The sequence below is a fragment of the Rhinolophus sinicus genome, chromosome 12, assembly GCF_057876585.1.
Source record: "Rhinolophus sinicus isolate RSI-liver-muscle chromosome 12, RSI-T2T, whole genome shotgun sequence".
Classification (NCBI taxonomy): Eukaryota; Metazoa; Chordata; class Mammalia; order Chiroptera; family Rhinolophidae; genus Rhinolophus; species Rhinolophus sinicus.
In genome coordinates, this window is record NC_142512.1 from 54,048,502 (window position 1) to 54,072,502 (window position 24,001).

The following is a 24,001-nucleotide window of genomic DNA, read 5'->3' on the forward strand; positions in this document are numbered from 1 at the left end:
CCCAGGCACTGGCCATTTGCTAAGTGCCACCTGTGTGCCGGGAACTGGACAATAGACTCCATCCACGTGATTACTTACAGCAGACCCGCTCATGGTCCTCTGACTCAGAACCCTGGGCTCCTTTCTCCCCACAGGATAACCTCAACCCCAAGGAACGTGTTCGTGTCACTCCCAGCCTGGCCCAGACTCCCCGGTCCAGCCCCAGAGTACTGCTTCCTCCCTCCCCGATCCCAGGGCTCCAGCCGCCCCATGGGTCACAGCTTGGGAATCGGCCCTGTGTGGTGTCACCGCCCAAGGCATTGATTGTCCTTCCGGGGTAACGTGGACCCAACCTGTCAGTCCCCTGTGGTCCAGCCCACAGACCCAGGCACTCACGGCACACAGCAGCCAAGCAGGACGTATTGTTGAATTGGACTTGATAGGAGAAGCTTGGTTGAAGAGGAGCTTTTCTCTTTGTTTGCCTTCTGGGGGAGAAACTGACGGAGAACATGATGTCTCCAGGGAGGAGGAGAAGACGGCAAACCCTGCCCAGTGGGGCAGCCGGTAGGCACACGTGGCCACTTAGGTTTAAATTACTAAATGTAGTTACTTAACTCAAAACTGAAACTCAATTCCTCAGTAGCCCTGGCCACATTGCAAGCGCTCAGCAGCCACATGTGCCGGCCATATTGGACATGGCAGACACACATGGGACGTCGACATCATCACGGGAAGTTCTGTTGGGCAGAACTGGGTGATTGACATGTCAGATCCTTAAATTCACTGTACACGTAGTGAGCATGTCGCTGAGCAGGCAGGATGTTGGGCTCCTGGTGGAAGAGAAAGACACCAGCTCTCGGTGGAGCTCTCAGTATTCTGGGGGGGCTTACACCCCGGGCTCTAGGGCCGACTCCTCCTGGTCTCCACACCACTAGACCCCCCCCACGCTCTGCGCAGGCAGCTGGGGGCCTCCTTCAGGAATGATGGCTGAGCGTGAGGGCCGTGCGAGGAGGAGTCGGCCCCGCCTGGGCTGCTTCTCTCCATCGTCTTGGTTCTCTTCCACAGTGACCTGGAAGAACTCCCAAAGCAACAGGCCGGCCCAGGCTCTTTGCACCAGTAAACCCTGCAGCCGTCCCAGGGGCAGAGAGTCGCTGGGTTGTATTTATTTAGGAACAGCCGAAACTTGAGGCACAATAAAAAGTGGAGAGAAGATTCCAGAGAGGAATGCAGCCGGCCCCAGGCCCGGAATCCATCCTGCTCTGGGAGGCTGCAGGCGGCCAGACTGGGGCCGGCCCTGGAGGGTCTCGGCCGGCTGCCCGCTCTGCTGGCAGGTATAGTAGCCGTGGCCACAGGAGGAGGGGTCAGGGGTCGGGACGGAGCTCCTTTATTTTTAACTCAGGGAAGCAAACTTTAGTGGTCAAGTCTAGTCGTGAGCAGGAAATGAACAGGAAAGTCATCTTGTAAAGTGAGAGGTTGTACAGGCCCTAGAGTTTGGAGCTCATCTTGGAGGAACCACAACTACCTACATCAGGGGGGAGGGGGAGGTGAGAGGTGGCTGGAAAAGCCAGGCCAGAGCCTCAGGAAGCGTCCTTCCAGCTGACCCCCGCGGCCCTCACCTCCTCCGCGCCCTTCCCCACAATGCACACCAAGGCCCGTCACCCGTCCCTGACGTCCCTGTGTCCCTGCTGTCCACGGCAGGGTCACCTGGAGCTCGTGCCGTTCCTCTTGGCCTGGCAGTGGGAGCTCAGGCACCCCCGGACGCCTCTTACTTCTGTGTACCCTCCCAGCCTGGTGCGGGAGAGGTAGAGGTGCTTCCTGGAAGGGTGCAGAGCAGTGTTTCTCCGGATAAAGCAGTCCTCAGGCTTCCTCCTCACCCTGCACCGGGCCCCTTGAAGGTGATGGTGACAATGAAAAGGAGGGGACAGGGAGAGTGCCGGTCACAGGTGCAGGTCTGTGGGGGTGATGGACAGACTGCACCCTTGGGAACTGTCTGGAAGGGGCTGTAAGGCAACAGTATCCCCCCCAGGATGTGGGCAGGCTGGGCTGGCGGGGACCTGGGGCTTGCTGGCTGGCACATGTGGTTTCCCGAAGCTGTGGCCTGGGGGGTCCTGCCTTGCTGGGACAGCAAGCATTGGTTCAGTTGGGGAGGTGCTGGGTTAAAGCACCCCCCTCCCTGGGACTGCTCATGGCATTTATTATGCTTATATGCCTGGTGAATCTAAGACAGGATAAAGCTTTACAGAACCTAGAACCCCGTCAGTGTTCTAGAGGATGGCACCATGTGGGGTACCCACTTTGGGGACAGGGGTCTAGCCTGGCCTGGTGAGGTGTCCTTGCGTGGTGGGTGCTGGAGAGGAGGCCGGGACTCAGTGAGCAGTGGGGTTGGCTGTCCCCGTCCCCGACTGGCTGGCCTCACCCCACCTCTTCGCCCAGCCTCTGAGCTGGCTCATAACTAACTTGAGCCTCTTCTGAGCCAATTGGTGCTGCCAAGTTTTCGGTTTCAAATTATCCCCCACTTGGGCCAGAATGCTTGGATTTTTAGGCATAGTCGGGGAATGGACCTTGAGCCAAACTATGCCGGGGAAAACCGAGGGCCAAAGTTGTGCTCAGTGGCTGTACCAACCATACCAGTCAAATCCACAGTGTGCAGCGGGAGCCTGCAGGAGGCAGCCGGGTGGACGAGGCCTGGCCTGGCCCGCATCTTGTCCTCGCCCAGCCCGGCCCCTCGTCCTGGCACACCAGCTGGCCTGGGTCTGCGGCCGCAGCTGGAATTGGTGCTGGAGAGTCCAGTTGGCATTAAAGGGGTTTCTTTACAGGTTTTTCTGAAGTTTCTAAATTTAATACGATGAACATATGTTACATTTATAATCAGAAAAACCAATAAGGAGTATTTTTTTCAAGATTGGAGAAGAGTTTAAATAAACCAAAAAATTTCCATGATTCCTGTTGTTCTAACTCAACGATTGTTAGTGGTTGGTTTAACGTAATGTTTTAGAATGGAGTGTAAACAGCAGACAGTGGGATCCAGGGAACACTGGCTCTTTAGTTGGTTTGTGGTGCCTGTGTGAGTGTCCTCTCGCTGCTGTAACAAATCACCACAAGCTGGGGCCTTTAAAACCACAGAAATGTATTCCCTCATTGGAGGCCGGAAGTGTGAAATCAAGGTGTCTGCAGGGCCGTCTGCCCTCCCCAGGCTGAGGCAGAATCTGTTCCTGGCCTCGTCCTGTTTCCAGGGCCGCTGGCGTTCCTTGGCTTGTGGCTGCATCGCTCCCGCCTTCCAGGTCTTCACTTCATGTCTCCGTCTTCACGTCCCCTGCTCTGTGAATGGGTGTCAGATCTCTCTCTGCCTCCCTCTTATATGAGTACATGTGATGGCTTCTAGGGCTCAGCCCCAGTAATCCAGACTCATCTCCCTATCTCAAGATCCTTCACTTAACCCCACCTACAACGACTCTCTCCAAATAAGGTCCCCTTTACAGGTTCCAGGAATTTGGATGCAATATCTTCGGGGGCCATTCAGCTCACCATAGTGCCTGAACCCCCGGGTGCTCCTTGGCTGAGGCACTGGTGCTACCTTTCCTCACCTTGCAGGCCACCTTTGGGGCTGTCCTCCAGGCTCTGCTGGGGCTGGGTGGGGGAAGGTGGTTGCTATGTGGGGTCTCCCAGAAAGCTGGAAATTATATCCCCCTGCGCCAGGAAGATTCCTTTGTTACCCAGCAGACTGCACTTGGGGTCCTGTCCCGGGCAGTAGGGGTCGGGGACTTTGTCCATACCATCTGGCAGTGAGTTGTGTGTGGACCATCATGGCCATCATCGTGGAGCCTCCTGTGGGGAGAAAGGGTGGCATGAGGGGGGACACCAGAGGCCTGACCACCTCTCAGGGCTGTTTGTGGGGAGAGCACGTGGCCGCGTGGGGCAGGGACTGCAAACTCAGAGGCTGTGGGGATGGGGGGAGGCAAAGAATGAAAAGGAGTGAAGGAGCCGTGTGGACCAGAGCAAACGGGAAAATGTGCTTTCATCTAAAGGGGTAGCACTCTTCAAACCAGCCCATGTGGCCAGGCAGGAAGACTCGTCCAGTGTGGCCACATGCCCTCTCTTTTCCAAGAGAAGCGGAAAATCTGGAGTTCTCAGCGAAATCGCCTGAGTGTTCCACGTTGGCACAGAATACACATTTTCAGGTTCAGGCAAACAAAACCTATCTCTGTCTGGGGCCCAGGGCTGCCAGCTTGAGGCGGTGAAGTGTACAGAACAGAGGGGATGTCCCCCAGCCCCCCAGCCCTGACTCTGACCAGGTGCTGGTGGGGCCCCCTGAGGTTGCCAGGTAAGCAGCCCTCCCCCCAGGTGAAGAGCAGCAAAGAGCACTGAGCCCCCAGCCCTGCTGGCCCCTGGAGGAGAGGCCTTTTCCGGGGAAGTCGGTGGTAAGGAGCCACGCTCCCTCCCAGGGGACAGCTGGAGACTCACTGACTCATGAGTGTGTGGTAGGAATCTTCCAGGAAGTCTCCATCCCTCTCTCCCTCTCAGCTTGGGCGGGGACGGCCAGCTGCCTCTGTCACCGCAGGCTGACGGGACACCAGGGCGACGGCAGGGGTGACTTCGCGGGGTTCAACCCGGGCAGGTGCTCGTGAGCCTTCCCTGGGCCGCCTGCCTGGGGCGAGACGGCCCCCCCTTCGCGCCACGTGGGGTCGAGGTACAGGGGCCGGTGCGTTGGGAGGAAGGTGAGGCAGGCCCCGGAGTCAGGCTTTTCAGCCGCTTAAACCGGAGGAAACCGTAGCATCGCGGGAGCGGGAAAATGAAAGACTCTGGACGTCGCCAGGAATCTGACTCTGTGCGCTGGTTTCCAAGAGGCTAAGTTAAGCTTCTCCAAGTGGATATTAAAAAAGCGCAGCGCGACTCGGCGGAGGGGCCCGAGGGGTGGAGAGAAGGTCCGGCCGGAAGCCGCGCCGCACCTCTGCGCAGAGCCCAGCCCGGCACCGGCGCCTGCTCGCCCGCCCGCCGGGGACGCCGGGGACGCGGAGCACCGGGCCGCGGGCGCCCTGCACGGCCCACGTCTGCCCTCGCCCCGCCTCCCCTCCTCGCCTTCTCCCCTGCGCTCCCGGTCCGCTGGATCCAGAGACAATGCTACTTCAGTTTGGAGCGCAAACATACGATGAGCACATGGAAATGTGGTAATTTGGCTGCATTGGAGATTGCCGCAGATTGAAGAAATTAGACCAGACAAAGAGTGTTTCTGGAGGAGGAGGAGGAGGAGGCAGAAAGGGGAGGGCGACGGGGTGAGAAAGGGGAGGACGCCTCTGGAAAGGGGGACGCGGACTCCGCCTGCTGCTAAATATATCGTAGTGATGGAGAGAGACCGGATCTCAGGTAAGCGCGGCCCTCCCCCACCCCTGGCCCAGCGCTGCGCTTATGCTGCGGGCAGTCGGCGCCCAGGGCTCAGTGGTGCTCATTTTTGTGGACATATTTCTCTTCCTCTGGACTGTTCTGAGGTCGCGGGGTGTAAAGTTCCAAAAGCTGAGCTTCTCTCAAGTCTGGCTTTTATTGAAACTCGGCTCCCTTCCCCTCGCTGCTTCTCTTTCATGTCCCAATGTGCCACTTCTGCATCTTCCGACGGCTGTGAACGCCGAGACTGTTGGCGCTGGACTCCGGGACGGGGTGGGGGGACCTTGGCCTCGGCCTCTGGCGCTGAGTCTGGGCGGTGGCATTAGGGATGCTGGTTGGTGGTTTGTTTGTCCACCGTGTGGTTTCTGTTTTCTCTGCCAGCCACAGTCTGTCTTCGAGGCCGCCGTGGTCTCCTCCCTGAAATAGCATTTTGGTGCCTCCCTGCCACTTGATTACAGAGGTGGAAGCTCCCAGTGCCCTGACTAGACGTGCAGATGTGTGCACGCGTGCGTATGTGCACATCAGAGAGAACTTGTCTTGTTCTGCTCCGGGCTTGGGGGAATTAAGATGAAGCCTGCTTGGGGGTCACAGTGTCATTTGGGTCTTGTACTCACCAGTAAGGCCGGGTGGGGGGGCGGGGAGGCAGTGACAATCATCCATGGTTACAGAGGGACAGTTCAGAACAGAAAGATTAACGATGTGGGCCCTGCTCAGATCCTGGAGCAGAATTACAGCTTAAAACATCTGGATGTCACGTCAGGTCAGGGCAAGGAGGGAGGGCAGGCAGCTGGCTGGGCTGGAGGGGCCTACTGGTGCCTGGACCCGCCCCCACACCCTACGTAGGGTCCAGCCCCCTGGGCTGTGAGCTTCTCAGAGACAGGCCAAGTGGGCAGCCCCGCTGAGCGGGCACAGACCCGTGGGGCAAGGTGAGGGCCACAAACTGAAGAGGAAGAGGCTGCCCAGCTAGATGACCTTCTTCTCCAGGTCAGGCCTCGTCAGCTCCTTCAGCCAGGCTTTGTATGCTGTGACTGTCAGCATCTGACAGCATCATGAGTCATTCCCGTGCATTGTAGTGTCTGTGCACCCCTCGAACCAGGAGCTGGGGTCCATCCTCGGGCATCCGCCTCGCTCTGGGCTTTAGATGTTCTGAGCTGACCCTGGGTTGCAGTGAGGCTGAGACTGTCACCCCACAGTGCCACTGGCCCTGGTCTGTTGTGTGCCACTCTGTGGTTTTTTGCGGGGGGAATCCCCAAGAGGCCAGAGATAAGAAAGCCTGGTCTGAGTGGAGCAGCTCTTGGAAGGAGAGCTGCTGACAGTACATGTGTGTATGCATGTGTGTACGTGTGCACGTGTGTGCATGTGTGTATGTGCGCGCGTGTGTGTGCCTGCCTGTGTTGCTGGGCATGCACAGATGGGCACAGCACACTGACCACAGGAGGGGGGGCGGCCCTGCACAGCAGCGGAAGGCATGGCTGGCAAAACCTCACCTCATCTGTGTTTGAGCTCGCTGACATGGACCCTGTGGGGTAGGCGGAAGTGGAGAGCCAGGGTTCCCTGTTCTCAGCCTGGCAGGGGCTGGAGAGCAGGGGGCACTAAGAGGGACCCAACCTGGCAGGACGGCCGCTCCTCTGTCCTGGCTGGCAGAGGCCTGGGGGGCCTCGGGTGCAGCCTTCATTTTGGATGACCATGCCAAGGCCTAGATGGGTGATCACCAGGGGACCAGAGAGCTGGCATACCAAGGCCAGGAGGAGTTCCCTGGGGAGTCAGGGGTGATGGCCATGTCTTGGAACCTTCCGGGCTAGCCAAACTCCAGGAGCTTTTCCTGAACTGAACAAAAGCGCTGTTGGAAGCGGTCAGCTCTGTGTCTTTACAACTGTGTGGAGTGCCACTGCCCGCCGCTGAGGACAGCACAGCGAGGGATGACGTGGGGACGTTGTCTCTGGATGTGCTGGAGGGAAAATTGGTACTTTCTATGAAATCCTCATTTGGATGCATTTTAATGAAAAAATACTCATTTCTTTCAAAGCTCAGTTAGCAACTGGTTACAGACATGAATGGAGATGAAAATCCCTGAGCTTGTTCCCCACGTTCCGCAGGCCTGGTCAGACCTTGGCTTTGGCCTTTAATGGTAACTTGGCACTTGACCTGTCCCTGGGGAAGCAAGTTCCACCCTGTCCCTGCTGGGACCTTGAACAAGTCCCTTTGTGGCCAGGGCCTCAGTTTCTTAATCTGTAGAGGGAGGGAGTTGGACTGACATGGGCTGAGGCAGGGTCCCCCACCCCAGGGCTCTGGAGCCTGTTCTGGGCCCTGCCTGCTGTGGGGCTCCTTCCTTCTTGCCAACCGTGCCCCTTTGTTTCACCATAAGGCGGTTGTGACACCTCCATCCCTAGTGAGCACAGGGCCAAGGAGGGGGGTTGAGAGCCCAGATGCTGTGTGTGGGGGGGATGGGGGTCCTCCTGGCCAGATTTCCAGACATGGCTGTCACTGTTCATGCCCCACTGGGCTGGCGTTCAAGGCGTGTCCGGCCAGCTCTCCGCCACTGCCCAGCTGCTGTCCAGGAAGGGCTGGTGGGGCGGGGGTGACGTCTGTCCACCCTTGGGGAAGGGGCTTGGGGCAGGTGTAGACGGCTTCAGGAGACCTTAGTTCTGCTCCCTGCCCCCTCTCTGGGCAGCACCCAGCTCCTGCCTGGTGTGTGAGCCTGGGGGCCTCGTCAGTGGTCAGGCACCCCTGGGAAGATGCCTGAGGGCTCATCAGTCAGCAGGATGGAGATGAGTCACAGAGCAGTGACTGGCCGCCTGGCCACCGCTGAGACAGAAGACCGCTCCTTCGAGCCAAGGGTCTGCATTTTTTTCTTGTTCTGGACTCGCTTTGTGGCTTTTGCAAAAACTAAGCAGTTTTATCTTGTTCCAAGTGCTTGTATTTCATCAGGGAGAGAATCTCCAAGAAGGGAACTTTCCACTGGGGAACTGTTGCTTAGCTCAGCTGGGCTGCGAGGGTGAGTTGCAGGCAGGGAATGTGGGAGTCTCTGCTGGGTCGTGAATGTTGGTGTGGGGTCCTGAAGGGCCGGGCCACACTGTCACTGGACGTCTGTCCCTGGCTGGGAGTCTGCCTGAAGCAGTGAGGCACAGAGTGGTCACCCAGCAGGAGGGAGCTGGCACTTCCCTCTTCTCGGGTGCTATGTCACCAGGAGGTAGTGCCTCCATCCTCACCTGTCCCTTTCTCAGCTGTCCCCACTTGCCTCTGAGTCCCTGGCCTGGACTGACTCTGTGGTCACGCTTCCTGGACCTGCTGTCGCCCTCTCTGGCTTCACTTTCCTGTCTCTGAGATGAGAGGCTTGGCCTCCCCTTCCAGCTCTGACCGCTGAGAGTTCTGGTCCCTGTTGTAGTTTCCTGGGACCGTTGTAACCAAGTACCAGAGACGGGGCGGTTTACAGCCACAGCCATTGAGTCTCGCCACAGCCATTGAGTCTCACCCCGTGTGAGAATCCAGAAGGCCAGAATCAAGGTGTGGGCAGGCTTGGTTTCTTCTGGAGGCCTTGAGGCAGGCTCTGTTCCAGGCCTTTCTCCTGGCTCCTGGCCCCTGGCTCCTGCCAGTAAGCCTTGGCTTGTAGACGTACCACCCCAATCTCTGCTTCTGTCATTACATAGCCTCCTTCCGTGTCCCAAATCTCCCTCTGCTTCTATCTTATAAGGACACTCATTACTGGATTTAGGACCCACCTGCATAATCCAGGATGATTGGATCTCAAGTTCTTTAACTTATTACATCAGTAAAGACCCTTTTTCCAAATAGGGCCACATTCATAGGTTCCAGGTAGATGTGAATTTTTTTGGGGGGTGGAGGCACCATTCGACCCATCACAGTCCCCATGTGTCCTGGATGCACAGGACGATTCTATGTCTCAGATCCCTCGCTGTCCCGTTCTGGACCTTTTGGGGTGGCTGCAAGCCTTTTCCACCTGCCCCTGGTGAGGTGTGGGGAGCACAGCCCCTTGTGGGATTCCAGGAGCTGGCCAGGAGTCTGCCCAGCTCCCCTTTCATGCAGATTCCTGCAGGGAGCTCTCTTGTGCGCCGCCCCCCCCCCCCCCCGCCCCTCCCAGCCCCCAGCTACCAGTTGGGGGTGAGGGTGAGGGCAGGGAACAGGCCCTGGGGCAGAGTGGACCCAGGATGGAGAAGTGTGGTGCCTGCGTCAGCCTGCCTGATGAGGGTAACCATTGCCTGGTGCCTTGTAATTTCTTTGAGGCCCAAAATGGTCTGTCCAAATTTTTTCTGATCGGAGGATTTGTTTCTATGTAAAGCCCTACTAAGGAATGACTTGAAAGTCACATTGTTATGCATTAAAGAACTGCCCTAAATAATGACACAGCGTGACATTGGGACTATCCTGAGCCATTTACCAACGGTCACTGCAGCCATTTGTACCGCAAGGGCCTGGGGTGCCCAGCACTCCATCCTGGACGCTGGACTGTTTTTAAAACCGTGGTAAAATTACGTAACGTAAAATTTACCGTTTTAACGATTCTTAGGTATACAGTTCAGTGGCATTAACTACATTCATTCACACAGTTGTGCCACCATCCATTCATCTCCGGAACGTCTTCATGTTCCCACAGTGAAACTGTCCCCATGAAACACTCCCTCCCTCTCCCCAGCCCCTGGCAACCTCCCTTCCACTTTCGATGGATCTGACTATTCCAGGTTCCTTATACAAGTGGAATCATATAACATTTGTCTCTTTTATGATTGGCTTATGTCACTTAGCATAATGACGGCAAGGTTCATCCACCTTACAGCAGGTGTCCGAGTTCCCTCCTGTTTCAGGCTGACTAATAGTCCATTTTCTGGAGAGACCACGTTTTGTTCATCCGTTCATCTAGGTCTGGATAGATGCTTGCGTTCTTCCACGTTTTAGCCACTGTGAATAAGGCCGCCGTGAACAGGGGTGTACAGATATCTGCTTGAGTCCTTGCTTTCAGATCTTTGGGGTCCATACTCAGAAGTAGAATTGCTGGGTCCTGTGGTAATTCTGTGTTTAATTGGGGGCGGGGGCACTGCCATACCGGTTCCCACAGCAGCTGCAGCAGTTTACATTCCCACCAGCAGTGCCCAAGGCCTCCGAATTTCTCTGCATCCTCCCAACACGTGTTATTTTCTCCCTCCCTCCCTCCCTCCCTCCCTCCCTCCCTCCCTTCCTCCCTCCTTCCTTCCTTTCTCTCTCTCTTTTATAATAACCATTCTAATGGGTGTGAGCTGGTATCTCATTGTGGTTTTGATTTCATTTCTCTGATGATCCGTGATGTTGAGCATCTTTTCATGTACTTGTTGGCCTCTGCATGTCTTCATTGGAGAAATGTCTATTCAAGACTTTTGCCAGTTTTTTAATTGAGTTGTTTGTTTGGTTTTTCTTGTTGTTGGGTTGTAGGAGTTCTTTATATATTCTGGATATTAGTCCCTTATCTGAGATACGATTTGCAAATGTTTTCTCTCGTTCTGTGGGTTGCCTTTTCACTCTGTTGATGGTGTCCTTTGATGCACCAAAGTTTTTAATTTTGATGAAGTCCAATTTATCTATTTTTTTCTTTTGTTGCCTGCGCTTTTGGTGTCATACCCAATGTCAGAAAGCTTTTTCCTATTTTTTTCTAAGAATTTTGTAGTTTTAGCTCTTGTGATTGGGCCTTTGATCTGTTTTGAGTTAATTTTACATGGTGTGAGGTAAGGCTCTGACTTCCTGTCCTGGGCTCTTGGTTCACCCCTTTTTTTCCCTCACATCCAGCCTGACTCCAGGGAGCAGTGGGAAATCCTGGGTTGGGCCAGGGAGCCCCAGCTGTGCCCCCGCACATGGCTGGACGTGTGCTCTGCCCACAGTAGCCAGGCCTGGGTCCTTCTGGGCCGATTATGGAGGTCAGCCTGGGGTCTCCTGGGGTTCACTGCCGATGTGTCTTTTGTTCTCAGTGGTGTCACTGCCTGGCCTACATGTGAGACCGTCTGGCTGTATGTCAGCGTGTGGGGCTTCGTGTCTGTCAGTCGGTGCCCTCGCGCCTTCCCAGAAAGCCTCCCCTGCCCCCTCTTTGCTTCTGCCGTCTGGTCTCCATCTGCCAGTCTGCCTCCTGTTCAGAGGTGGCCGTCCCTGTCTCCCTTCCAATCTGGGCACAAGCCTCTCTCGTAAAGCCACCATTGAAACCCCTTCGCCCCAAATCCCTCTGCCACTGGTCCCTCCTTGACCACCGACATGAAGACTGCAGATGGGCTCAGAGGTGCATTCGGCTCCCCATGGCTACCCGGGGGGCTGGGCGTGGTGTGGCCATGGGACCTAAAGGAGAAATCAGGTATTTCCTTTTAACAAGTGGCCCAAGTTTGGGGAATTGTTTTAAGCCTCCTGTCCCACCTTGAACTCAAGACCTATAGCACCAGAAATCTCAGCTCATGAAGACCTCTCTCTGCATGTGGGCTTCAGACCTGCCCTCGGACCTTCTGATCCTCTCTCTCTCTCTCTCTCTCTCTCTCTCTCTCTCTCTCTCTTTTTTTTTCAAACCAGGAAACTCTGACTTGAGCAAAGCTGAATAAACAAAGCAACACACCCCTTGTAAATTAGCAAAGAGGCTCTGAAACTTTGCTGTGAGAACTTTAAAATGCTTTTGTGCTGGGCTGAGCTCTGGAGCAGAGGGGTGTGACTGAGCCACTGGGATTGGGCAGTAGGAACCCGCTATCCCAGCCTCCGTTTCTCCTCACTGTCCTATCTTCCCTCCCTGCAGCAAGCGAGTGGGAATAATTAGTAACCGCTGTTTGTGTCCTCTGCCTTGAATTCACCTCATGTCATTAGGTCCCCGGGTTCCTGTTCACAGGACCACTAGCACGGGTCATTCCAATTCATGTGGCAAATACTTGTTGAGGTCCTGCTATGTGCCGGCACTTTCCTGGGTTCTTGGCCTACAGCGAGGAGTGAGGAAGATACGGCCATTGCTCCCTTGGGACTTACAGTCTCAACTGGATGTCGGGCAGCTAAGGAATAAACACATCAGTAGATGATTTTAGATAAAGGCTATGACGAAGCCAAGAACAGGTGGAGTAATTATGACTAGGGGTGTGTGTGCGTGTGTGTGTGTGTGTGTGTGTAGTGGGAGGAAGGGGAATCAATGGAGGCCCTTCCTGAGGAGGTGACTTTGAGCTGACTTTTGCATGCCCAGAAGGACCTGACCAGGGCAAATCCAGAGGAAGAGTGTTCAGGTAATGGGAACAGCAAGTGCAAAGGTCCTGAGGTGGTTTTATCATGAAGATGTGAGTGGCTAGACTGTGTCATCAGAGGAGAGGGCAAGTATGAGACCAGTGACACAGGTGGGGGCAGGTTGAGCCCAGCCTGGGAGGGCCTGGTGAAGGTTTGTTTGTTTGGCACCATGGGCCCATGTGGAGGGCATGGCAGGAGCTGCATGCCCCGTGGCTGCTGAGAATGGCCCGTGGCCGGCAGGGAGGAGAAGCAGGGAGGCCGGGAGGGGAAGAGGCTCTTGTCATTGCTCTTTGCAGTTGGGTAGGAAGGGCCTGTGATTGCTGGGTGGACCCAGTGGTTGAAAAGGCCACTGGACATGGTGGCCTGCCCTGCCCTGCCCTGCCCTGCTCTGCCCTGGAGCTACTGTTTTTAGGACGGAGCACTTGTGATGTCTGAGCCCACAGGTTGCGGGCTGGGGTTTGGCGTGTGCCTGGCTGAGTGTGGGACGGCCTGAGTCCCGGGAAGGTGACTCCAGGAGCTGTCAGCCTCAAGGAAGGGACGCAGGCCTTGGAGCGGGAATCACTCCTCTGGGCATCTTGTAACTTGTCTCCTGGGCTCCCAAGTCTCCAGGCTGGGATAGCGCGAGCCTCTGTGTGACGCCACCTCCTGCGGGAGTGGCCTGAGCTGCTGCTTCTCCAGCAACTGCGTTCCTGGGCATTGTTGGAGTTGGCCGTTGGGCAGACCCTCCTGGCTTCTTCCTCTGCTTTCCTGGCACTGTCTGCTCACCTGGAGAGGACTAGATGGCACTCGGGGACAAAGGAGATACAAGAGCCTCTCTAATAGGACAGTGGGTGTCTGTGCACCTTGTCCCAGAGGGGACGCTTTGGTCAAAGCCCTACTTGCTCCTCAGAGCGTGTCTTCGACCATCGCGGTACGTGGTGGGGGCTGCACAGGTGTAAGTGTCGTGTACAGAAGGCTCACCCCTGAGCCTGTGGTTTCTCCTTTTCATGGCTTTGCGCCAGGCCCATGTCCCCCTCTGCCCCTGCAGCCCCTGGTGTTCACCCTGGGCGGCCCTCAGCCGGGACTCTGCTCCCCACCATCCACCCAGTTCAGCCCTGGCTGGCTTGTCCCTCCAGCCTGGCTGAGGTCCAGGTGCCCTCTCCAGGTAGCATGTACAATCCAAGGACGCAGGTCACACAGCCATGCCCGCTGTGTGGGACACCACACAGGATAGTGGTCCCCGATAATAACTAAAGAACTACAGCTTTAGAATTGTTTGACCTCCACGTGTTTCCAAGTTCAAGGGACTTTAGCGCGTCCTGATCCTGATGTCGCTGTGTCCGAGGGAGAGAGACGTGTTGGGCTGTCCCTCTGTGATGTGTGTTTCAGGGTGGGGTGCGTACACTGGGCAAGGCCCTGCAGCCCCCACCTCCCCCCAGCTTGCAGAGAGCAGCCAGAAGAAAGGGGAACATACGTCTCTCTGGGGAGGAGTGGACGGCGAAGGCCTGGTTCTGGAGACATGCACCTTCCATACCGAGGCACCCCGGGTTTTCTGCAGTGAGGGGCCCTGTGGATGGAGCCTTGGGCAGGAGGAAGGCGACAGCTGCGGAGTTGGTAACTCCCGCTGGAGGAATTCGATGCAGAAAGCGTTTCGTCCAGGAGGTGGCGGTACAAGCTCTCAAGAGCCCTGCTCCTCTTGGGTTTTCACTTGCCTTGAGTCTCTGGGAAGACGCTGCTTCGGTGTTATTTCCACTCACTCTGGCAGCTCTGGCAGGCAGAGAAAGTGGGAGGCAGGGAAAATGGGAAATACCATGAGGACAGGAAGGCACCTCTCCTGACAATGGGGTGGGAACGCTGGAGGTGACGCCCTAGGACGCCGGCCTTAAACTGGGCAAGGCCCGGCAGGTGTGAGTTAGGGCTTCGGGCCAAGGGTCTCCTGCCTCCTCTTTTTTCTTCCCTATTTTTGGTTGACATGTCTCAGTCTATTTAAAAATTTTCCAGCTTTTCACTATGAAAAATTTCAAACATAGGAAAGATGAAAGAATGCTAGCACGGACACCCGTATGCCCGCCGCCTCGATTCTGCAATGCACGCTTTGTTCGCTTCCCCACAGTCCATCCCCCCTTCCACCAACAGTCCACGTGCAATTTGGATGCATTTCAAAGTAAGTGACTGATGTCAGCACACATTACCCTGTAACGCTTCGGCTTGCGTTTCATCAAGGAGAATCCTTGACTTACGATGGGGTTACGTCCCAATAAACCCACTGTCAGTGGGAAATATCAGCAGCTGGAAATGCTGTGACTATGCCTCACCTACCGAGCACCATAGCTTCGCCTGCCCACTTTCTGCTGAATGTGTGCCTATGGCTTTTGCACCACCGTGAAGTTGAAAAACCGTCCGTCTGTGTTTGTTTATGGTTCTTTTTCTCTTTGAAGTAAAATGGATGCATGAGAAGGCCCCGATCTTAAGTGTACCATTCTCTGAATCAGGACATACGTGTACGCGATGTGTCAAAACTCCGCTAGAATATAGAATGCCACCATCGCCTGGTGCCCTTGCCAGTCACTCTGCCCGCACCGCTGGTTTTTCCACTGTCGATGAATTTTGCCAGTTTGAATGTGTTTTCCATGTGCCCGTGTTGCTACTGGTACCAGTTGTTTGCACCCTTATTGCTGATTGTCCATCCTGGGAACATGCTGTGGTTTCGTAGCCGTTTTGCTCACGGGCCCCGGGCTGTGCTTATTTGGGACTCTTGGGAATTAAGCTGCTGTGAGCTTCTTGTACCAGTTTCTTTACGGGCATGTGCTTCCCATAAATATCGAGAAGTAGGGCTGTTTGGCCAGAGGGTATGTGTTTGGTTTTATAAGAAACTACCAGATCTTTTCCCCAAGTGGCTGAACTGTTTTACACACCCACCAGCAATACAGAAGAGTTCCGGTCGCTCCACGTCCTCGCCAGCGTTTGGTGCTGTCACTCACAGTGCAGACGTTCTGGTGGGTTCTGTGGGGTGTGTGTGCACTGGTGTCTCATTATGGCTCTAATTTGCATTTGCCCAATGACTAATGCTGTTGAGCACATTTTCATGTACTTGTTGGCTATTCATAACTGTTCCTTTGGGAAATGTCTTTTTAAATCTGTTGCCCATGTGAAAATTGGGTTGCTTGACTATTCTTTCTGGATACTGGTCTTTTGTCAGAGAGATGGATTGCAAATATTTTTTCCCAGTTCGTGGCTTGCCTGTTCATTTCCTAATGGTATCTTTTGATGAGCAAAAGTTTGTAATTTTAATTTTGGTGAAGTTTAATTGAACAAATTTCTTTCTTTTGGTTACCACTGTCTGTGTTCTTTATAAGAAAACTTTGCCTAGCTCCAGGTTGCAAAGATGTTTTCAATGTTTTCTTCTAGAAGTTTTATAGTTATAGATTTTATTTTAGGTTTAGAAATCACTGTGAATTAATTTTTGTATATAGTGTGAGGTTAAGGTGCATTTTCTTCTTTTTTCCCTTTTTTTGTATGGATTTTCAGTTCTAGCACCATTTGTTGAAAAGACATTCTTTATTCAGTTACCTTGGCACCTTTGTTGAACATCAATTGACTCTATATGTAGTGCTATTTGGGGACTCTATCGTGTTCTACTGATATTTTGTCTGTTCTCTCATCAGTACCACATTGTCTTAACTAACGTGGCTTTATAATAAGTCTTGAAATGAGGTTTCTCAGTATATCCAAAACATTGCTTTGGATATTCTAAATCCTTTTAATTTCCTTGTAAATTTTAGAAGTAGTGTGTCAACTTCTACAAAAATGCTGTGTGACTTTTGATTGAGATTGCATTCAATCTGTAGGTCAGTTTAAGGAGAATCAATATTTTAACAGCATTGAGTCTTCTAACCTCATAAACCCGGTATGTCTCCATTTTTTAAGGTCTTTCATATTTCCCTTATTTTTCTGTAATTTTCAATGAAAAGTTCTTCATGTCAGTTGTTAAATCTATTCCTCTTATATTTTTTGGTGCTATTGTAAATTGAGTATTTTAAATTTCATTTTCAATTGTTTGCAGTTAGTATATAAAAATACAGTTGACTTTTGTATATGAACCTTATATCCTGTGACCTCTCAAAGTCTTTTTTTATTCTAGTACTAGTTTTGTAGATATTTTATGATTTACTAAGTAAACAACCATAGGTAGTTTTACTTCTTTGTTTCTGACCTTGTACGTTTAATTTCTTTTTCTTGCCTTATTGCACTAGCTAGAACTACCAATATAATACTGAATAGACATGGTGAGTGGACACCCTTGCTTTGTGCCAGGACTTATAATGTTAACTATAGGTTTTCCATATGTGTCCTTTGACAGATTGAGGAAATCCTTTCTATCCCTAATTTGCTGGAATTTTTAACATGAATGGGTTTTGACTTTGGTAAATGCTTCTTCTGTACAGAAGTCCCCCCTTATCCTCCAGGGATATGTTCCAAGACCCCCAGTGGATGCCTAAAACTGTGGATACTATCAAACCCTACATATCCTATGTTTTTTCCTATATATACATACCTAGGATAAAGTTTAACTTATAAATTAGGCACAGTAGGAAATGAACAATAACAATAAAATAGAACGGTTACCACAATCTGCTGTAATGAATGTTACGTGAATGGCTTTGGGGCCATTATTAAATCAAATAAGGGTTATGTGAACACAGGCACTGTGATCCATGACAGTCAGTCTGATAGCGGAGACAGCTACTCAGTGACTGACAGGTGCGGAGTGTATACAGTGTTGGCGACAAAGGGATGATTCCCATCCCGGGCGAGAGGGAGCGAGATGGCACAAGATTTCATCAGGCTACTCAGAAAGGCTCGCAATTTAAAACTTATGAATTGTTTGTTTCTGAAATTTTCCACTTAATGCTTTTGGACCGGAGTTGCCTGTTGGTAACTGAAACTGGGGAAAATGAAACCGTGGATAAAGGGGGAGGACTGTATCTCTGGAAGTGATTATTTTTTTCTCCTTTATTCTATTAATAGGGCGAATTACAATGACTGATGTTTGAATATGAAACCAAGCTTGTATTCCTGGAATAACTCTAATATGGTTATGATTTGTAATTCTTTTTTTTTTAACTGTTTAAAAATTTATTTATTTTTTTTGTAATTCTTTTTATATACATTGCTGGGTTTTGTCTATTTTTTTGTTAAAGATATTTTGTGTTGATTCATGAAGGATATTGGTGTGGTATTTTCTTAGTTTTGTTAACATCTTTGTCAGGGTTATTTTGGCTTCATAAAATGAGTTCAGAAGCGTTTCCTCTTTCTCAGTTTTCTGTAAAAGTTTACATAAGGTTGTTATTATTTCTTCCTTAAATGTTTGCTAGACTTCACCAAGGAAACCGTATGTCCCTCGCATTTTGGGTTTGTTTGTTTTTTCAAATTACAAATTAAGTATTTGTGTTAAATATATTAAATAAATTTAATATTTAATTATATTAAATTTATTTAACAGAAATTTAATATTTAATTGTATTAAATTTATTTAACAGATAAAGAGAGCTATTCAAGTTTTTTTACTTCCTCTTTTGTCAGTTTTGGTAAGTTGTATTTTGAAGGAATTTGTCCATTTCATGTAAGTTGTTGAATGTATTCATATAAGGTTGTTCATAATATTTCTTTATTATTATTATTATTTTAAGATTTTATTGGGGAAGGGGAACAGGATTGGGGAACAGTGTGTACTTCCAGGACTTTTTTCCAAGTCAAGTTGTTGTCCTTTCAATCTTAGTTGTGGAGGGCGCAGCTCAGCTCCAGGTCCAGTTGCCGTTTTCTAGTTGCAGGGGGTGCAGCCCACCATCCCTTGTGGGACTCAAGGAATCGAACTGGCAACCTTGTGGTTGAGAGCCCATGCTCTAACCAACTGAGCCATCTGGGAGGCAGCTCAGCTCAAGGTGCCGTGTTCAATCTTAGTTGCAGGGGGCGCAGCCCACCATCTCTTGTGGGACTCGAGGAGTTGAACTGGCAACCTTGTGGTTGAGAGCCCACTGTCCCATGTGGGAATCGAACCGGCAGCCTTCGTAGTTAGGAGCATGGAGCTCTAACCACCTGAGCCACGAGGCCGGCCCCTTATTATTATTTTAATGTCTATAGGATCTTAGAGATAACCCTTCACTCCTAATATTGGTAATTTATGTTCTCCATTCTTTCTCTCTTTCTCTCATCAGTCTAGCTATCAGCTTATTGACCTGTAGATCTTCATGAAGAACCAACTTTTGGCTTCATTTTCTTTCTACTTTACATTTTCTTGATTTCTGCCCTTATCTTCATTACTTCCTTCCTTCTACTTACTTTGGTGTATCAGTCAGGGCCCAGGCAGGAAATAGAAACCACACCAGTAATTTGAACAACAAAGTATAACATAAAGAATTATTAACTGATAAAGGTGGTTAACTACTAAAAGGGAGAGAGGGGACCCAGAAGAACAGAAACAGTAAATATGAGAAGCAGCTACTTTAGAAGAAATCACAGGGGAAAACTTTGTGACATTGTGTTTGGCCATGATTTCTTGGACATGACACCAAAAGCACAGGCAAAAAAATTAAAAGAAAGATAAATTGGGCTTTATCAAAATTAAAAACTTTTGTGCATCAAAAGACGCTATCGACAGAGTACAAAGGAAATCCATATAATGGGAGAAAATATTTCCAAATCATATATCTGATTAATATCTAGACTACATAGAAAACTCAGTAACAAAAAAACCCAATTAAAAAATTGGCAAAGGACTTGAACAGACATTTCTCCAAAGAAGACATGCAGATGCCAGTAAGCCCATGAAGGATGCTCAACATCACTAATCATTAGAGGGATGCAAATCAAAACCAAGTGAGGTACCACCTCTCACTCGTTAGAATGGTGATTATAAACAAACAAATAAACAAACAAACAAACAAGAAATAGTGCGTGTTGGTGAGGATGTGGGGACATTGGGGTCCCTTTGCGCTGCTGGTGGGAATGTAAAATGGTGTAGCCTCTAAGGAAATAGTTTGGTGGTTCCTCAAAAAAATTAAACGTAGAAATACCATATGGGCTGGCCTGGTGGCTCAGGTGGTTGGAGCACCGTGCTCCTAACACCAAGGTCACCAGTTTGATTCCCACATGGGCCAGTGAGCTGCACCCTCCACAGCTAAGACTGTGAACAACAGCTCTCCCTGGAGCTGGGCTACCGTGTGTTACCAGGAGTGGCCGGTGGCCAGCGTGAGTGGCCGGCAGCCAGTGTGAATGGCCGTGAGCTGCTGTGAGCAGCCGACCAACGACTGGTGACCGACTGCCTCAGCCAGGGGGGAGCGCAAGGCTCATAACACCAGCCTGGGCCAGGGAGCTGTGTCCTACACAACTAGACTGAGAAACAACGGCTTGAACCGGAGTGGGGGTGGGGAGAGGTGGAAGGAGGTAAGGGAAAGAAATACCATATGATCCAGCAATTCCCCTTCTAGTTATATGCCCCAAGGAATTGAAAGCACAGGTATGGGTCCACATTCATAGAAGTGGTTACCAGGGGCAGGGGGATGGGGAGGTACGTGTTTGATGGGGACGGTTTCAGTCTGGGAAGATGAAAACATTCTAGGAGATGGGAGGATGGTGGTGATGGCTGCACAACAATGTGAATGTGCTTAACCACCTAAAAATTATTAAAATGGTAAATTTTATGTAATGGATGTTTTCCACACACATGCAAAAGCAGCAGCTACTACTTCTGGGGCTGAGGGACAGTGCATGAGAAGGAAGAACCTGGAGCATCACCCCGCCTTGCTGAGTCTGGGGTTTGGGTCCTGTTGAAGAGCGTGTAGTTGCCACAGAAACCTGTGGCCTGCTGGTGGCAAAAAGCTCCTGCCAGAAGGCGTGGATGGAGTTGGTCTGCGGGGGCAGCTTATTGAGTGGCAGGGAAATTTCTGGAGGGTGTGGGCAGGTTAAAGCTGGTCCACAGGAACTGCCCGCCAGGTGTCTGAGAAGTTGGCTGGTGGGGTGGGTGGGAGTTTGAGCTGGTCCACAGGAAGGACCATCTGGGGTGCTACAGAAAGTCAGCTGTGCTGCAGGAGGAAGGGGGCACACAGAACCTCTGCTATATCCGAAGTGTGTGTGTGTGTGTGTAGAGGAAATGATTCACCCCAGTGTGCAAAGGTAGGGGTCAGAGCAGGCAGCCCAAGGGTTAAAGGAGCCCAGAAGAGGAAATGGGGTGGGGTGGGAACAGGAGATGCAATGGAGCCGGAACTGCCTGCCACACCTAGAAGGGATGGTGGAGGTTACCAGGTTACCGGGAAGCTCCAGACAGAACTGCAGTCAAATCCTGAAGTCCAGTCATATTTCATGAAGCCTGGGGATCCCTCGAGGTAAAAGGAAAGACTCCTCTGTGTGTGTGTGTGTGTGTGTGTGTGTGTGTGTGTGTGTACACACACATGTGCACACAGCTCTCGTTTTCCATTTTTCTGTCTTTCTGACCACCACCAAGAATGTCCGTGAGCCTCTCCACCCTTCCCCACGCTGCACGAGGAGGGGCACACGTGCACATACGCACACACACACACACAGAGTTGGGGCGAGCCCCCCCTTGGATTGTACCTCGGCCTGGCAGGAAACTGGACTCTGGGAAACTTCAGGCCCCGCCTTTGGCACAAAACCATGTTTTTCGTTGCTGTTCATTCAAGGGAACAGAAAGTAGAGGTGGGGTGGGGATAGTTTACTGTCAGAAGAGCAGATTTTGTCTAGTGCAGTTGAGGGCCTGTGCTGGCGGCTTATGTCCCAAGCTCTGGAGGTCTCAGGACAGACATCTCTGTGCCCCAGGGTGTCTCCCAAGGTTGGGAACAGCCACATTCCACGCTGGCCCTTCTCCTGGAGTCCTGGGCCAATATCAGGGTTTAGTTACGTGAAGGAGCCTCTGCAGTTACCTGGCCCTGTGGCCCCCAAGCTGCCTGAGTGCAGGCGGCTGGTTAAGTCGCCTGGGAATCCTGTTAAAATACAGGTTCTGGGCCAACCCTGGTACACCGGGATCAGATGAGGGCCCTGAGCTGCCCAAAGTGAGTGGATTGGGGGCTACCAGGATGGCGGGAGTCCCCTGAGAGCAGATACTCAGTGAGCGGGACGTCTACTAAGACGGGACGCGGGAATATCCGGGGACGCGGGAATATCCGGGGACGCTTGCTGACCAGAGGCCGGAGCTCAGGGTGAATAGCCGCGTGACCTTGCAGACGAGACAAAAGAATGGATGTGGACTTTGGTTGCAGCAGGGAGGGGACACCGTGCCACTGGGCCACCCTTGCTCAGGCTCTGGATTGGTCCTGTGGCTGCTGAAACAAATGACCACAAATCGGGGGCTCAAGCAAGAGAACTCTATTCTCTCTCAGTTCTGGGGCCCACATGTCATGATTAAGAAGTGCCAGACGGGTCTGGGTAAGCACGTGCAGATACGAACACATGGCTGCTGTGTGTGCGTGAGGGGGACTTAAGGCCACCGCAAGCAGAGACCGCCTCCCAGAGGTCCCTAGAAGACGCCCTGGCAGCACCTGCCCCTCCTGGTTCTAAGGACGGGCTCCAAGAGCAGCAGCTATGGAAGCACGTGGCATGCCATGCTGTTTTAAGCACATCACATGTGTCTCATTTTTATGTACTTAGCAAACCCGTAGCACTTGCTTTGTGCCAGGCACTGTTCTCAGCACTTGCAACAGTTACCATGTTTTCCATTCCTAACAACCCTGTAAAGTCGGTAGTGTTAGCCCCATTTTATAGATGAGCACACTGAGGCATGCAGGAACTTGCCCAAGGTCCGTCTCTCTCCTTTACGCTCACTCTCCCATTCGTACACACGCTCACACACTCACTCGACGCTTCTTTCTCTTCTGATGTGAAGACCTTGGTCAGGGTCTCGCCGTAGTCGTGTCTTGCTGTGGCCACTGAGGGACATTTGTGCAGCCTGGTCCCTCTGGCCCATCTCCCGGCCACCCACATGCTCCTGCCCAGCCCGGAGCCTTTTTTCCAGCTTGAGTGGGGGCTGAATGTCCCCTTACTCCCTGGAGGTCACTGGTCACGTTCAAATCCACTCCCACCAGCCTCTCCTGCCACCACGCTGTTGGCTGCCAGGGCCAGGCCGCTTGCTCGTGGATTGAGGCACCTGGCAGCTGTTTGGGAAGGAAGTGACACTTGAGCCGAGAATTCTGCTCCCAGGGAAGCTTTGGGAGGAGCAGCTGAGGGGACCTGCTGGCCCCCTGCTGCCATGTCCCTGCCCCTAAGGATGGGCATGGATAAATCACGGCCTGAGCATCTCCCACAGGGAGCAGAGGGCAGGATGAGACCTGCCACCTTCTTGTCACACATTGTCAATGAGGAATTGATCCAGTCCTGTGTGCTGGACCAGCCCACCCAGGCCAGTGCTGGGTGCCCACAGCCGTGATCCCACGGAGGCCTGGGGCGGCGGGCACAAGCACTGCATTCCAAGGAAACCAAAGCTCAGAGACATCAAGCAACTTGCCTGGACGCTACCAGCTAGTGACTGTAGCCAAGCCAGATTTCTGTCCAGGTGTGTGACTCCAGAAGCCCACTTCTTCCTATTCCATCAGGCCCATGAAGGGACCAAGATCTTCTTCCTGAACTGGACTATACGGTGTCTGTGCGGCCGGTCTCACTGTAGTTGTTTAATTGAAATGTTGACTGAAAGGGTCCATGCTCCCTGTTGACACGAATGACTGGAAGCTGATGGCTTTGGCCCAAATGCCTGTCTCTATCCCCTGGCCCAGTGTCTCCCTTTGGGGTGTGTGACCCTGAAAACAATGACCCTCTCCATCCTGCCTTGGACGGCATCTCCAAGTGGCGTCAGGAGAGCAGCTGGGGATTACCAGCGCCCTATTGCTAGCGGGCTGTGTGCCAGATTCCCGGCGTGGATGTGTGGGTGATTGTCAGCCACATGTGTGCAAAGAGCTGCCCGTGTGGGACTTGTGCAAATGCACCCCCTCCCCGGCCTCCACCACCAGCCCCGCTGGTGGCTGCCAAAATTCTGCTGTGGGACGTTGGCCCCTGGGGGGTCTTGCCTTATGTCCTGGCCGCTGTGGCTGTTCGTTTGGGTCACATGGCTGTGTGCAAAGAGCCTGCACGTGGATCGTGGGTCCTTCTACCTGGTGGCTGGAGACCCACACCCCACGCACAGTGGCTGTCACATCTGAAAGGCCTCCACAGTGAAGGGCTTACATGTGACCTGTGCAAAACCACTGTGGGGGGTTTAGACGTGCTGTGGCCTCTTCCTCCTGTGGCGAGGCTCTGAGTTTCCACCCTCAAAAGAAAACCAGTATCTGAATCTTTGAGTAACTCACGGTGGTGTCCTCCCTGCTGGGAGGGCGTTCCTAGACCTGGATGTGATGCCACAAAACAAGGACCCCGGTCTGAGTTGACCGAACAAAGACCACCCACC

The 24,001-nt window shown here is 52.4% G+C and overlaps 1 protein-coding gene across 5 annotated transcripts in view; it reads left to right on the forward strand.

The window, feature by feature from the left end:
* The window catches only part of SEPTIN9 (septin 9), a 156,649-nt gene that overhangs the window by 24,119 nt on the left and 108,529 nt on the right, over positions 1–24,001 (forward strand). The window contains exon 1 of one of the 5 annotated variants that reach the window (XM_019735496.3): positions 4,493–5,340. The exons of the other annotated variants lie outside the window; for them this stretch is intronic. Within the exon in view, the coding sequence (XP_019591055.3) occupies positions 5,319–5,340 (22 nt within the window). The 5' untranslated portion in view covers positions 4,493–5,318. Of the gene's footprint in view, positions 1–4,492; positions 5,341–24,001 lie in introns of those variants that run through there. 5 annotated transcript variants of the gene reach the window in all.